Source organism: Gallinula chloropus (assembly GCF_964237585.1).
Source record: "Gallinula chloropus genome assembly, chromosome: 6".
Classification (NCBI taxonomy): Eukaryota; Metazoa; Chordata; class Aves; order Gruiformes; family Rallidae; genus Gallinula; species Gallinula chloropus.
In genome coordinates, this window is record NC_140091.1 from 26,921,455 (window position 1) to 26,936,795 (window position 15,341).

At 60.3% G+C, this 15,341-nt stretch overlaps 1 protein-coding gene across 1 annotated transcript; it reads left to right on the forward strand.

Moving 5' to 3' along the window:
* Nucleotides 1–1,696: 1,696 nt before the first annotated feature.
* Nucleotides 1,697–14,658, forward strand: OLFML2B (olfactomedin like 2B; the record flags this gene model as incomplete). Its single annotated transcript, XM_084265955.1, has 8 exons — nt 1,697–1,840; nt 2,863–3,126; nt 6,100–6,207; nt 9,767–9,943; nt 11,647–11,875; nt 12,471–13,013; nt 13,437–13,613; nt 13,942–14,658. 8 exons carry the CDS (start codon nt 1,697–1,699, stop codon nt 14,541–14,543), a joined length of 2,244 nt encoding a protein of 747 aa, XP_084122081.1. The 3' UTR covers nt 14,544–14,658.
* Between the last annotated feature and the right edge of the window lie 683 nt (nt 14,659–15,341).

Genomic DNA, 15,341 nt, shown 5'->3' on the forward strand with positions numbered 1-15,341 from the left:
CCAGCCTCTCGGGGTGGTCTGCACTGACAGATGGAGTAGCTGTCCTCTGGGAAAGCTCAGCTGTCGCCAGCACTGAGCAGTGGAAATGGAAGTGAAAGAGCTGGTGCCCGAGGGACATTTTATCCTTGAGTGAGGCTGGTGGGGGAGGCTGTTAGAAATGCCTTTTCCCTCCTACAGCTCTCCGGTTGCTCAAGGGTTGGCTGTCCTTGTCCTCCTGTCCTCACTGGCTGCTCCCCCTCCTCTGTTCTGTTCAGCCTTGCTGCAGACACTGCAAATCCCTGCCCCCTTGTCCCTGGGCTTTGCTTCCCAGGGAGGCCGGAGGAGAGGGGCCAAGCTACCATGCCGCACAAAGCCTGTGGTCCTGCCCTGGAGTCAGTCAGCAGCTCCTGCTGTCCCCATGCCACAGCTGCTCCCTCTCTCACAGATGTTTCCTTTGTGTCTGGCAGCTCCATGCCTGCAGACCGTCCCTGGGAGAGGGTGATGGGATGGGTGAGCTGGAGCCCTTCTGACGGGTGTCCTGTCCCGTGGCGCTGCAGGCACCAGGTTTGGGGTGGTTTTGGGACACACGCACATTAAGGCCTGGGGGTGCTTTGCGGTGCACGGCCTTGCTTTAGCGACATGCCACCCGCTCTGTGTGTGGCTTCTCCCTCTGACCCATGGGCAGGTTTTGGGGCAGATGTGAGCCTACACCACACCTGGGGCATGGTGCTGGCCCTGCGTTCCATCGCCATCTGTACATTCACGAGGTGATCTCAGGTTTCTCCATCAGTTAGTGAGGCCCAGACATCATGACCACAGCACACACACCTACGCAGGGAAGGACGATGTGCCTGTGCTCTCCCTGGGAACAGCGTGTCCAGGATGCTTCCCTTTGGCAGGAGGGGCAGGAGGCGCAGGACTGCCAGAGCCCAGCCGCTTCCCCAGGGCGTCAGCCTGAATTTCAGTCAGTGTGTGGAGGTCTGTGCTGATGGCTGGGAGCCTGTCTCTGAAACATCAACTGCTTCTGCATGACCCCAGCGCAGGCAGTGTTCCTGGAGAGCTGCAGGCGTGCTGTGCCATCAGGATGGCTTCCTTATGACCCAGAGCATGCGCGGGATGAGAGCCAGGCTGTTCTTGGGGATGGAGAATGGGACAGGCAGGCTGCAAGGGGGGCTTTCTGCCTGTCCACCCCTCGGCTCCCTGGCAAGCCGCATGGGTGGGGTGCGTGGGTTCGCTTAGTGTAGGCGGCGGCGCGGGTATTTTGGGAAACCATGCTGCCAGGTGGGTTCCAGCCCCCCGAGAAGCTCCGAGCGCAGGGAGCTCACCGCGATCTGCTTCGAGCGGGCGAAGCCCGAGTCCCTGCGGCCCCCGCTCCTCCCTGCCCCCGCCTTCCCCCCGGACGGGGCTTGCCCTCTCCCGCGGGGGCAGCTTGAGCACCGGACCCGCGCCCCGCCGCCGTTCCGCGGGGCTGGGGGCGGGCTGCGGGGAGCCCCCGCCGCAGGTGGGAAGCGCCGCCCGGCCCGGCCCATCCCCGCCCCGCCGTCCGCTCGGCCCCGCCCGGGAGCCCATCCCGCCGCGGAGGCAGGACCGGGGGCGAGGGAGGGAGGACCGGGGCGGGAGCCCGGCCCGGCCCCGCCCGCGCCCGCCGCGCCGCACCTGAGCGAGCAGCGGCGGCTCCGCGCCGGCCCCGGCCCCTGCCCCCCTCCGCCGCCCGCCCATGGCTCGGCCGCTGCCGCTGCTCCTCTGCCTGGCCGCGCTGTGCGCCGGCTGCCGGGCAGGGTCCCCCCCCGCCGGCACGGCTGGGCCCTCCGCCGAGCCGCTGCAGGACGAGGCGGACAACCAGGAGAACATCCTCTCGCAGGTACCTGCTGGCGGGCGGGGGATGCGCGGCGGGGGGGATGCTGGGCGTCCGGAGGGATGCTGGGTACCCGCGGCGTGGGGCCGGGACGGGGGGGATGCTGTGCGCACTCCGGCTGGTGCTGGGTGCTCCTGGATGTACTTGCTTGGTGGTGCTGGGTGCTGCGTGTGCACTCGGTGAGTTGGAGCTGCAGTGGGGGGTGGGGAGAGCGGGGTTTGATTGCTTGGGGGGTACAGCGAGCTCCCTGGAGCCCACCGGGGAGAAGCTCCCAGTCTCCTTCCTGTCATTTCCCCGGAGAGGTGCTCGGAAAACGGGGAACTCTTGTGTGTGTGGGGAATTGGTGGAGCCTCTTTGTGTGCAGAGGGGAGGGATCCGGCACCCGGGCTCCTTTCCCTGCCAGTGGGATGCGGTGGAGGTTCCAGTTCGGTTTGGCCGGACAGCCTGCGTGCTATTATCCAGCCTCGGAAAGGGCTCGCGGGGAGACTATTGGAAACATACCGTCAAAGTTATTTTTGTGCTCGGGCTTCCAGAAGCGCTGCCTGCAAATCTCTGTAAAGGAAATTCCTGGCATTGTATGGGGCTAATCAGAAATGCTGCTTTGCCACCAGGTTTCGCTGCTCGTAGGGTGGCTGGCGGTCCCCCTCCCACACACGCGTACCCTGTTTGCCCACAAAGACATCTCGCTCGGGGTAGCAGGTGACTTAGCAGCTCTACTGGACGTAGAGCACGAGAAACCAGCGCAATGCAGTTTCTGTTTGAAATTCGAAGTGGCTTAGGGCCATTTTACGCAAAGTAGAATAAAAAATACCCTGTGGAAGAGCCAGTTTTTATCCCCCTTGTGCATAGGGATCAGAAAGCTCTGTGCTCTCTGGAAAACCTCATGATTTTGGAAGAGCTGGCCAGTTACCTCGAGGCTCAGGGTGTCCAAAGTGTCCTTGTTTGGACCTTGAAGTCCATGGTGTCCTTGTCCCTGGCTGGGCAGGCAGAGGAGGAGAAGTTTGCTAACCACAGTGCCCTGTGCTCAGCTGTTAGGTGACTATGACAAGGTGAAGGCAGTGTCTGAAGGCTCCGACTGTCGGTGCAAATGCGTGGTCAGACCCCTGGGCCGTGGTGCCTGCCAGAGGATTAATGAAGGCGCTTTCAAAGCCGAGGACTTTTACACGGTGGAAACCATCACATCAGGACCCAGCTGCAAGTGTGCGTGTGTGGCCCCCCCCTCAGCGCTCAATCCTTGTGAGGGGGACTTCAGACTGAAGAAGCTGCGGGAGGCGGAGAGCAGCGACCTGAAGGTAGGAGACCAGCTTGAACTTGGGGATCTCTTGGGAGGGGGAAATCTCCCAAAGCCTTTCCTTTCTGAACTTTCTCTCTAAAAAAAACCCTTTCCCCTGAACTTTTATTCTAAAACATCTCCCCGTTGCTTTTACATCCGCGAGTTTTATATGAGAATCAAGCTCGGCTTAAGGGATTGGTTCGAGCAGCTGCACTCAATGATTCACTCGATTCATCCCGTGCTGCCCCAGTGCACCCGGGCTGCCTGCCCTGGGCTGGAAGCCCCAGGGGACTGGACTGCTCCCTGCCTTTTTGTCCAGTGGCCCCAAGGGGAACGACTCTGCTCAGCTCAGCAGCTGCTGGGTCCTGTTCCCATTGCAGAGAGGGGTTCCGAGGACCCACGAAAAAAGCTCTTTTGGCTTCTGTGGGCAGAAAGCAGCTGATGCGTCAGCAGGAGGGCGTGTTGTACAGCTGGCCCATGGCAGGCTGGATTTTGTTGGTTTAAATGCTGATACTTCTGTACTATTTATTATTTTAGCTCTTTAGTAATGCATATGTCTTTGCTAGATGTGGTAGCATTTGTACAAAGTCCTCCTGCCTTTTGCTGGTCTAGCAGCTGGCATCAGACCTTACCGAGCTTTCCAGTTGCTACCTGGGTAGGGTGGCAGGAATCCTCCCCAAAGGGAGCTTCCTGGCCTGGTCCAGCCCTGGGCAGTCCCAGAGTGTAAGGCTGGTGCCACTCATACTGGTGGTGATGGGATGTACCCCAGGGTGGTGCTGCTGGTCCCAGCTGGGGTGAGAAAGCAGGTGGTGGGCAGGTTGCTGTGGGGCAGCCTGCCGCTGGGGCCACCATGATGGGTTGGTCCTAATTGGGAGCCTGAGGATGTGTTTCATCTCGTCCAACTGCAGACAGCTCCTTGTCCAAGCTCCCCTGCAGCTAGGGAGGATAAACAGGCACAGGCAGATAATCCATCGTTCCAGTGAAGGGGAGTCCCAGTCTGGAGTTGTTTGGTGGTCCCTCGCCCACAGGAGAAGCCAGGATGTCCTGCTTGGCCTTTGATGAAGAGCTGTGAGCTCTCAGCAGTCAGGGGAGGGGACACCCTCTGAAGTCCCTCACCCAGAGGCAGGCAGAGCTCCTCCAGCAGCAGCTCATGCCTCTCCACATCCCCTCCGGAGCCGGCCAGCCCGCAGGAGCAGAGAGCTGTGTGGCTCGCTGCGCCCTTGGCTCCGGCTGCCTCTTCCCACTGGGGAGCTGCTCGCAGCCAGCTCTGGTGTGAAAGCTTGTCCTCTAGGAACTGGCCCGGGCTCCCCTGCTCATTTCGCAAGGATCTGTGGCCAAGCCATTTCACAAGATTTATCCAAATACACACACGTGGGGTTTGTCTTTGCTGCGAAAGTCAAACCCCGGGAGCTGTGAAAACAGGCGGGTTTTCTCGCCGGGCACAGAGTCCCTCCTGGGGTCAGGCTGGCTGGAAACAGCCACCCCTAGTAGGAGAAGCTGGGAGGCTCCAGCTCTTCTGTGACTCATGAGGAGCAGCTCCCACGCTCATCAGCGGTGTGGGAGGGAAGGGGACTGGGCCAGGCCACCCCACTGCTCCTAACAGCCCCAGGGGTTTTTGCTCTCCTTGCTGGTCTGAAGAGCATTGTTCTTGCCCAGTCCAGCAGCAGAAAGCATGTGGAGTCATGCTGCCTGTTGTGTTTTAGCAGGCTTTCTTACGCTCTGACTCAAAAGCCCTGGGTGCTCCACACGTGGGAGAGCTGCCATGAGAAGCTCCCCGAAATCAGACCCCTCCCTCATGCTGCGTGGGCTGCAGGATGCTTCTCCAAGGAAATGGGAAGGAAGACATTAGATAAGCCCAGGGAGCAGGGGTACCCCTGGGGCACCCCAACGTGGCTGAATGGCCGTGCTGGCAGCACACGGACCATCAGGCAGTGAGAGCCCATGTCCGTGGTGGGTAAAGCGAGTGAAGCGAGGGGTTGGTGTGAGCATCAGTCTTCTGGGGCAGCTGACTTGGTGTTGGCAGGGGGCAGCTGGCTGCCAGATCTGATCGCAGCATGCTGCTCCTCTGCTTGTAGCAGGCGGGTTGGGGTCCTGGGAGCAGCGTCTCTGCCAGGAGCCTGCGTTCAGGAGGGTTTGGAAGGCTGATAATGAGGTGTGTGACCTTTGTGTGCTGACGGAAGTCATCCAGCCCGGAGGAAAAGCGCGTGTCTCTAGCAGCTGCCTGGCCAGGTGCACGCACTGTGTCCATCCTCTCTGTCCAGTTCTCCATGGAAAGCGGATGGGTAGCCGTAAAACAGCCCTTGCCTCTCAACGCTGCCATTTTATCTGGCCCCAAAAACCTTCCCTTCACTGTCAGCTCTGCAGGGGGACTGCCGAGACAGGGGTGGAGGCTCAGCGCTGCCAGCAGTGTTGCCTGTACTTCTCCTGGGTTATGGAGCTCCATTGGCCTGTTTGTAGCTGCTGGGAGAAAGCTGCCACCACCTCTGACGAAGTTGCTCTCCCGGGAAGTAAGGTGCTACCAGGCTGGCACCGAATTCCAGTTGCTTCACCCTTGCATTTGTAACTGTTTTAACGCTCCTTTAGCAAGTTCCTTCTTGTTCCAGGCAAGAACCCGCGGGGTGGCACGACCTCAGTGCCTGATCTCGAAGTCACCTTGGCCGTTGGCTCGCTTACTGCCTCTTCCATTGCCAGTCGTGTCACCCGAGGGGTAGCAAAGCCTTGGGGCTTGTGAGGGGGCCTGCCCAGGGCTGGCAAGGAGGGCAGTGCTCCTCCTTGCTCTGCTTACTAGCCCGCAGCGCCCAAAATGTGCTGGAAGGCCTGAAGCTCTGCAGAGGGGGCCTGTGCTGCCCTGCAGCCATGCTCTGCCTGTGGTGGGGCTGCGGGAGGGAGAAGCTTGTGCTCGCGTGCGGGTGTTGAGCTCGGCTTCTCGGCCGTAGGAAGTGTGTGAGGTACTCTGAGGCTCTGACTGATGGTGTGTCCCTTTGCCTTGCAGCTGTCCTCCGTCGTCGAGATGCTGGAAAGTGCCTTTTATGGCCTAGACCTTCTGAAGCTGCACTCGGTCACAACCAAGCTGGTGGGTCGGGTGGAAAAGCTCGAGGAGGTAAGATAAGTCCTGCTGTCCTCCGAGGCTGTTGCCTTCGGTGGGTCTTGGCTCACACCAGGTACTGGACACCCTTGGTGCCTTCAGGGTCTTGTTCCTTTTGGAAGAAAAGCTGATTTAACTATTTCGCTGAAACTAAGCTGGACTGGACTGGCTTCTCCTCCGCTCCTCACAGACAGAGCCCGGGGTGTCACCAGCCTGCCCTGACCCTCTCCAGGTTCCCCCATCCCTCATGGCCCAGCTGTGGCCTCACCAGAGCCAGCATCTCCTCAGGGTCATAAGTTCTTCTTGGCTGATGTCTGCACTGGTGTGATGGCTGTTCTTGTGGTGTTTGATGTGGGGGTAAGCAGTTGAGGGCCAGTGCCGGGGTGCGCTCCCGGGGACTGCTGGTAGCCAAGGAGGTCAGGTTCCTTAAAGGACCACATTACATCTTGGCCAGTGTTTAAAATGAGCTGAGCCCTCAGCACTGCTAAAGAGATAAAGCACCTTCCATCTTCTCTAGGGCGGGCTCCAAGTGAAATACTTTTCACTTCCATCCAGTTTAATATTTCTTTGGCTAGCGCAGCGCAGGGTTTGCAGCGCGTTAAGCTGCGCCCAGCTATGTAGCAACAGGTTGCCAGATTAAATACTGGAGTTTTCTCCCGTGGTCCATATCTGGGACAGTAATTCCACATTCCTGCTGGAGCAGAGCAGTCCTGTTCGGCCGCAGCCAGGAGCCGAGAGGCGATGATTTATAAAGCCAGAATTCCACTTGCAATGTGTTTCGGGAAGGCACGGCGTGCTCTGTCCCGGGGTCAGGAAGGAGACAGCTGGGAGGAGCGTGCTTGCCTGGGGGGCTCTGGGTTTCCAAGCACGGCCATCGACCCCAAAGGGGGAAAAGGGGTTTGGAGGCCTAAAAATAACAAAGCACCAATGTTTCTGTTTGCAGTCCCACCCTCTTCCTGCGGTTTAGCGGATTCTCCAGTTTGCTGACAAGCCTTTGCTAATTAAGGGAGAGGAGCAAGGGCAGTGAGGGCTGTGCTACCTGTCCCATGCCGTGCTTTCCCTCCGGGAGCTTCCCCACGGCAGCAGTGACAGCCGCAGCTCTGGGGCAGAGCGAGCCCTGTCATGGGCACAGTGAGCTGGGCTCGCCCCAAGCCAGGGATGCTGCACTGAGCACAGAGCCCATCAGCACCAACCGGTGCTGTTTGGCATCCACAGTGAGCTGGGTTGGGGACGATGGAGGGGACAGCCCTGACTTTGGGTGTTGCTTGTGGATTTGTAGTCCCTGGGTATGTCCCACCTTGAAACCAGCTGATGGACAATGGTGCTGTCAGACATTGTCACCTCTAAGCAGGTCAGACCAGAGTGGCACAGCCTGTCAGGGCAGTGATGAGCGGGGAGCGCAGGCTCCCAAAGCCCTTGGTCAGGTCTGAGGCTAAGGTCTTAGGAGCTTGGGTACTGACCAATGACACCAGTGATTACTGTATGCATGGGCCCCAGGGCTCTCACCTTTGGTACCAGTGTGGCCACGTCTACCGGCCGGTCGCTACACAGGGGCTCGGCTGGCGCAGCGCTGGTGGCACTTGTCTGTCTGGGCACACCGGGGTGACCTTGCAGTGTGGCTGCTCCACTCACAGCCCCTCACAGTGACCCATGCAGGCAGAAACCTCAGGCTGGATAAAGTAACTGGGTCAGAGATGGGGCAGTGAAGATGTAGGAGGGTGGGGAATTAATAAATTGATTTTGGTCTTTAATTTCCCAGTAGCAGGGCTGCAGGGTCATGTAACAAGCATCTGAAGGTGCCTGGGAGCACTCAAGTGGGATGGAGGATGGGAGAGGTTTGGGTTGGATGGAGATTCCCTGGTGGTGCTGGGGCAAGGCAGAGCTGGTGTGGGCAGCAGGTGTGAAATACCTCCTGACCCTGGCTTAGCACATGAATTCCTCTTGAGAGGAGGAGGATCACACCCTGCATCGGATCTGATACAGCGGACAGCTGAGATGCTGGACAGGAGCCTGGCATGGCTTCAAAGCATCGCCCCCCCTTAGCGGGTGTGCTTTTGGCAGCTGCTCCCCAGCAAAGCAGCTGAGTGGCCTCAGGCAGCACCACAGGCCAGGCTCCAGTGGTGCCTCCGAAGCCAAGGGGAGGCAGATTTCATCCCTGAGCACATCATAAGCCAAACATCACACGGGGTAAGTGATAAGGCTGTTGGAATCAGCTGTCCTCCCAAAAGGAGGAGGGTGTGAAAGCCCCCTCTGCAACTGTGCTGCTCCTCGGAGAGCACCGTGAGATCCCCTGTTCCTTCTCCTCCTACTTGCTGAGAAGCCCCTGCGGTGTGGGGCTGTGCCTCAGCACCTCACAAGACGGCTGTGACTGGAGACTCCTGGGTGCACTGGGACACCTGTGAGGAGGGCTGGGGGTTGGCTGAGTGCAGGGTGGTATTTTTGCAGAGATGAGAAGGTGTTGCGAGTTGTTTCCAGAACAATGAGGCATTTTGCAGGGTGTGGTGCTGGCCAAGGGAATGAGCCCCCACACGCTTGGTCCCCGGAGGTCACGCCACCTCCGGCAAGGGACCTTCTCTGCTTTGTCTTCAGCTTGCAGCTGTTGCATCAGCTGGCGACGCGGAGGTCACAGATGGAGGTTGTGGTGGCTTTTAGGAGAAATCAATGGCAGGACAGATTGAAAATGAAGGATCATGGGGACCTGCCCCCAGTCTCTGTGCAGAAAGGCTTTGCTCCATGGGGCGTGTATTCAAAGCTGTTACCACCTGAGATGTAAAAGACTGAGAAGGGATGAGCAGAGACTCCAACAACCCCCCCCAGTGACAAGCTGTGGCTACAGTTGGGGGACTAGGAAGGGCAAAGGGGTTGGGTTGTCCAGCCAGCCACAGACGGCCCCAACTCCCTCCTGGTCTGAGAGGCACCGGCTCTGTTCCTCTCCCCAAATTCTCCCTCTCTTCCGTGGGAGCAGAGGGTGGTAGAGAGGAGTGGTGCCTGACTGTGAGCCCTGCACAGCCAGGCAGTGGGGCAGGACCAGAAGAGCCCAGTGCTGTGGCCCAAAGCACTGCTGGTTGCTGCTGCATCTGCAGCTTGCGGCTTCTCTCACTCTGAACCAGACAAGTGGGATGCTGACTTCCAGAACCTACCTCAGGGGGTCAAGCAGGCTGTGACCAGCCCAGATGGGACCCTGCTGGGAAAGTGGGATTAATAAATGGGAGATGAAGTTGCTAGAGCAGGCAAAGGGTGCGAGGCTGGGACTTAAGGTGGTTTGGGTTGTCGTCTTTTCTTATTGAGTGTGGCTGAAGGTGGCCATTAAAGAACCTCAAGGCCACTCTTCAGCTCCACGAGTCCCCATGGCAAAGACTCAGTCTGGGATGTGTGCATCTGGGATGGGGTTTCTGGATTGCACTGGGGTCAGGGGCACCGCGTTAGCAGCTGAAGCACACAGCTCCATGGAGAAGGACCAGCTGTGAGCCCAGGATGGGACTGCAGAGCTTCCTGGCTCTGTGGCTGTGGTTTGGGGGCCTTGGAGCATCCCTCGTCTTTACACTGGGTAAAGTCTCTGCTCTTTCTTTTCTAGGGCATGTCCAGAAAGGTTACTCAGGAAGGCTACCGGACAGAAGCCAGTGCGGAGGAGGGTCTGCAGGATCCCCACCGCAGGGACGGGGAGAACTGCTCCAGCCTCATCACCAACAGCCTGGCCGACATCGAGAGCTCGCTGCAGCGGGACGCCGAGGCTGCCTACACACAGCCAGAGGTACGGCTGCCCATGCGAGCCGCGGGGCTCGATTTCACCACCACACAAGCCAGTACAGAGGGTGCCTCCTGGCTGTGGCCTCAGCAGACCACTGGCCCCGGGTTGTTCTCCTCGGCTCGGCCGACACCGTTCCTGCGCCTCCAGCTCCAACCCATTTCTCTCAGCGCAGCCTGGCTGCTGCCAGGACGTAGGAGGGAACAGCAGCAGGCTGCTCCTTGGGCCTCCCCCCTTCCCGCAGCGTGGTTGGTTTTCGAGGTCAGCAGCGGCCGTGCTGCTCGGAAAGAGTGATGTCACTGCGGGGCCGGCTGGGAAGCGCTGGGAAACTCGGAGCCTTTGATTAGCAGGGCTTGGGGGCTCTGTGGGGGGACAGCCTGTCGCCCTCTCGCTTGGGGAATTGTCCCTTCCCAGCCAGCCCCTGCCCCTGCTGGGCTCTGAGCAGAGATTTGGGCACCCTCCTGGCTCCGGCACCCAGCCCCAGCTGCAGGAGTCCCTGTGGGGTCTGCCCAGTGTGGGGATGTGCACTGGGTTCTGTGCAGAGATCCAGAGAGGAGTGGGAGGAGTGTTTTGGGGGAAGGTCCACCCAGGATGTCCTGACCCCCTCGCTGCTTTGGTGGTGTGATCTGGGGTGGCCCCAAGCTCCTCTGTTCTGCACTGGGTGGCTCCCAAAACACCCTGCTTTCACCCCAGGGTGAAGGAGGTGTCCAGGGAGAGGGGAACAGTAGCTGCATTGTTCCCAGCTCCAAACTGGGGTGCTCGGCTCCTGGGGGCCAGGACAGCCTGCATAGTGCCTGCACCCCTGGCAGCTCCTGCGTGGGAGTGGGCTGCCTCACCGCAATGGGGAGGAGGCTGGGTGGGCTCCCACTGACACGCAGGGAGAGCAGCAACGCCTGTGCCCTGCCAGTGCGTCCTGCCCCACTCTGCTCGGGGAGGGGGATGTGCCCTGTGGCAGAGGGCCCCCAGCTGCGCTCCCAGCCCCTCTCCCTCAGCTCCCTGGGCCCTAACCAGAGCAGGAGCTCCGCTGCCCGCCGGAGAGGAGCCAGCCCCGGCCAGGCAGGAGGGCGAAGCGCGGGGCTTTCATTACCCCGGGTGACCTCATTTCCCAGCCTTCCCCTTTGACCGCCGCTAATTGCAGCAGGGCTGCGGGGGAGCCCTGCGCCTCCCTTCGCAGCCACACGGCACCGCTTACACCTCCGGGCTGTCCTCCCGATTTCCTTTAACGAGATGACATCCATCAGCATGAGCTGTGGCAGCGGGTGGCTGCCTCTGTGCGGGGTCCCTGGTCGCTGCCCTTTGGGGGGGCCCAGCCCCGTGGTGGGGGTGCCTTCAGCCTCGCTGCTTTACCAGAGCTCCGTGCGTGTTGCACACTCTCTATGGACCAGCCACTGGCACCGTTGCCTGGTGTCTAATGGGGAGGCTCAGTGGGTGGGCATACGAGTGGGCGCAGCGAGGGGTACCCCATCGGGGTCCCCCCACTCTGCCCATGCATCCTGCATCCCAAGCCCTGGGTTTGCAGAGTGGCACTGAGGTCAGGTGCCAGTCTGCCACCCAGCTGTCTCCTGGAGCATTTTCCTGGCAAGTGGGATAGAGGAAGGAGGACAGGAAGGAGGACACAGCATCCCACCCAGGCTTCGTTGGCCAGCCTGGTCCTCCAAAACACAGTTGTTCTGGTCCATCCTGTAACAACCTCCAGTGTCTTTTTCCAGAGCAAATATGAAGAAAGATTCCTGAAGGATGAGACCATCTCCCAGCAGATCAACTCTGTCGAGTCCCTCCCGGAGCTGCATCTCTCTCCAGAGGATGAGACACCCAAGCAGCTCCTGCAGAGGAAGCTGCGTGTGAGGAGCCGGCCTCCTTCCAAGCCCACCATCATCCGAGGGGTCACTTACTACAAAGCCCAGTCGGCCGAGTCAGAGAACGACATCGAGGAGCAGCGTGAGTTGGGTTTGCAGCTGTGACCAGTGGGGGGGGCTGTCTGTGCCCCGTGGCAAAGCCAGCGACTGCCCCCACATCCTGCATTGTCTCCTGGGAATGTGTGTGCAAAGCACGGGGTGTCACCATGTGCCAGGGAGGGCTTGGAAGCAGGAGAAGGTGGGACCGCTGGAGGCAGCAAGGCAGCATCCAGCCGGGGAGACTGAGGGGTCCCTGTGTCTTGGGTGAGGGACCTGCTTTGGCAGCCCAGGTTTGGTGGGTGGGATCTGGTTGGGTGCTGAGCTGTGCCTCCCTCCTGCCCCATCTCTGGGAGCCGGCAGGATTGTATTGCTCTCCATCACCTCGCGCTCTGCTCAGCCTGGGGTGGTGATGTGGATGTGACAAGGTCTCACTGACCTCCTCACATGGGCACCATCAGCCCCTCCTGATGGTGCAGCACTTCTCTGGCTGGAAATGAAAAGGAAAAAAAATCACATCAATTTAGTACTAGAACCTGGTAGAGTGCACGGAGGAGCTGGAGCAGGGGGCAGGCGTGGAGGTGCAGTAGGTGCCCTGCTCCCGCTCGCCGTGGGCTGATGCCCGTGCCTGTGTTTGGCAGCAGACGAGCTGTTCAGTGGGGACAACACAGTGGACCTGCTGATCGAGGACCAGCTCCTGAGGCCCAGTGGCCAGGCTGGTGAGGGTGTGAAGAAGCCCTCCCCGGTAGGATGGCCACCCACCCCCGGCAGCGACCCCACCACCCCACCGGCTGCTGACACTGCTGCGACCGCCACGGTGCCCCTGTCACCTGCCGCATCCACGGGGCCCACGCTGGACCCCACCACTGTGAGCTGGCTGACACCCACCCCGGAGACCACGACTGCCCCACCACGGCTGGTGGAGGAGGGGACCCTGCAGCCACCAGCAGTCTTGGCCAGCACAGTGGTGGCCACGACCAGCCTGCCCATAGCCACTGGCGCTGTCCCCAGCTCTACTATAGCCACCACTGCCGGGACCTCAAGGGATGTGGGGACCATCCCCACCCTGGAGAGCAGCTCAGGAGCTTGGGGACAGGCAAGCACACCTGCGACGCTGGACAGCCCCACCATCCCCGCCACCCCGAAGCAGACCCTGGAGGAGGAGGACATCAGGAACATCATCGGTGAGTGCCTGTGGGTCCTGTCCTGTGCCAGCTGCGTGCAGGGGGCTGGCTCATGCTCACGGCGTTTCCTGCTCAGCGCAGCTCACTGCGATTTGATCATGGGTGGGAGGTGTCACAGAGATGGTGCCTGGACAGCGCTTTACTGGGACACCAGGTTTACTTGCTTATTAACTCTGGAACCTACTGTAGTCTCCTAGCAGCTTGAGTGGCTGGGCAAGAGGCCCCACTGGAGATGGACCCGAGGCAGGCAGCAGCCCCAGCTGGGGCTGGCTGAGGCTGTGGGGAGCTGTTGGCAGGATCTGACTGCCACTGATGGGTGGGCAAGGAGCTGGAGTGGGGGCAATGCCTGCAGACCCCCGTCAGGAGCAGGGAGAGCGTGGCCAACCCGCCTCAGGCCTCGCAAGCTTCTCTCTGCCTGTGCAGGTCGCTGCAAGGACACGCTGTCCACCATCTCGGGACCCACCACCCAGAACACCTACGGGCGCAACGAGGGCGCCTGGATGAAGGATCCCCTGGCCCAGGAGGAGCGGATCTACGTCACCAACTACTACTATGGGAACACGCTGGTGGAGTTCAGGAACCTCGACAACTTCAAGCAAGGTGGGTTTGCACCATCACCGGTGCTGCACCAGCTGCCGCTCGGCTGGGCAGAGCAGTGTCCTCGCTCCCTGTGGGCTGTGCACCACGGGGGGAAGCTCTGCATGGGGACCCTCCCCTTGGGGCACCGGTACCCAGCATGTAGGGCTCAGAGCATGGGGCAGGTTGGGCTGCCCGTGGTGGCACTGGACTTGCTTGTCATCACACCAGGCTGTGGTTGGTAGCTGGGAAGGGAATGCAGGCAGGGCTGGGTGCTGGTGGCTGCTGCGGCGGGACCACCAACCCCAAAGCAAAGGGAGGGTCTTACCAGCAAGGTGTCTCTGCCCCACAGGGCGCTGGAGCAACTCTTACAAGCTCCCGTACAGCTGGATCGGGACAGGGCACGTTGTCTACAACGGCTCCTTCTACTACAATCGAGCCTTCACGCGCAACATCATCAAATACGACCTGAAGCAGCGGTACGTGGCTGCCTGGGCCATGCTGCACGACGTGGCCTACGAGGAGTCCACCCCTTGGCGGTGGCGGGGCCACTCGGACGTGGACTTCGCCGTGGATGAGAACGGCCTGTGGGTCATCTACCCGGCCATCAGCTACGAGGGCTTCAACCAGGAGGTGATTGTGCTGAGCAAGCTGAACGCGGCTGACCTCAGCACCCAGAAGGAGACCACGTGGCGGACGGGGCTGCGGAAGAACTTCTACGGGAACTGCTTTGTCATCTGTGGGGTCCTCTATGCCGTCGACAGCTACAACAAGAGGAACGCCAACATCTCCTACGCCTTTGACACGCACACCAATACGCAGATCATCCCGCGGCTGCTCTTTGAGAACGAGTACGCCTACACCACGCAGATAGACTATAACCCTAAGGACCGCCTGCTCTATGCCTGGGACAATGGGCACCAAGTCACCTACCACGTCATCTTTGCCTACTGAGACCCCCCCCTTCATCCAGTGGGGCATTGCGAGCCAGGGGCCACCAGCACCTTTTATTATTATTTTTATTGTTATTTTGTACAAATCAAAGAGTAAATGATGGGTTTTGTTTCGAGCTGTTTTTTTTTTTATGGTGGATTGTAGATCAATCCCCAGGCCAGAACCCCCCCCCTTGTCTTTGCTGTAACCTTGCCTCGGTTTTTCCCTCCCAGGAAGGGAAAGGGGTGGCAGAGCCAGTTCTCCTGCCCATGGAGGAGGTGGTGGCCCCAACGGGGTTCCTCCTGACGAGGCTTTTAGCTACAGGTGATCAGCAAGAGCCCCAGCCCCAGCGTGAAGCTGGCCCTGTCTGCCACAGGCACCCAGTCCCAGTGGGATGCTGATGTCCACCTGTCCCAGTGGAACGGGTGCACATCCCGTGGGAATGTCCCATGTCTCAGGACAGTCTTCCCGGACAGTGGGCCCTGCAGAGACCCTGCTGTACAACGGGGCTGTGAGCGCAGCGCTGACAGCCCCTGGTGCTGGCACTCAGGCTGGGGACTGTCCCCTCAGCCTGCGACCTGCTCTTGGGGCCGGGTGCGCCCCAAGCCCCGACTCACGCCCAGAGCAAGCCAGTGGCAGGAGGGGGATGCTGTAAATACGTGTAGATGGCTTCTGTCTGTTCATTTTGTAACCTGAAGTAGTCACCTCTGGTGTTTGCCAGGTGACGGCTCTGTTCTGCCAGGCGCTGGGCTGCCTGGGCAGGTAGCTGGGGGTGGGGGAGCCCTGGGGTGCCCTGGCTCCCTGTCCTGCTGCTGCTCC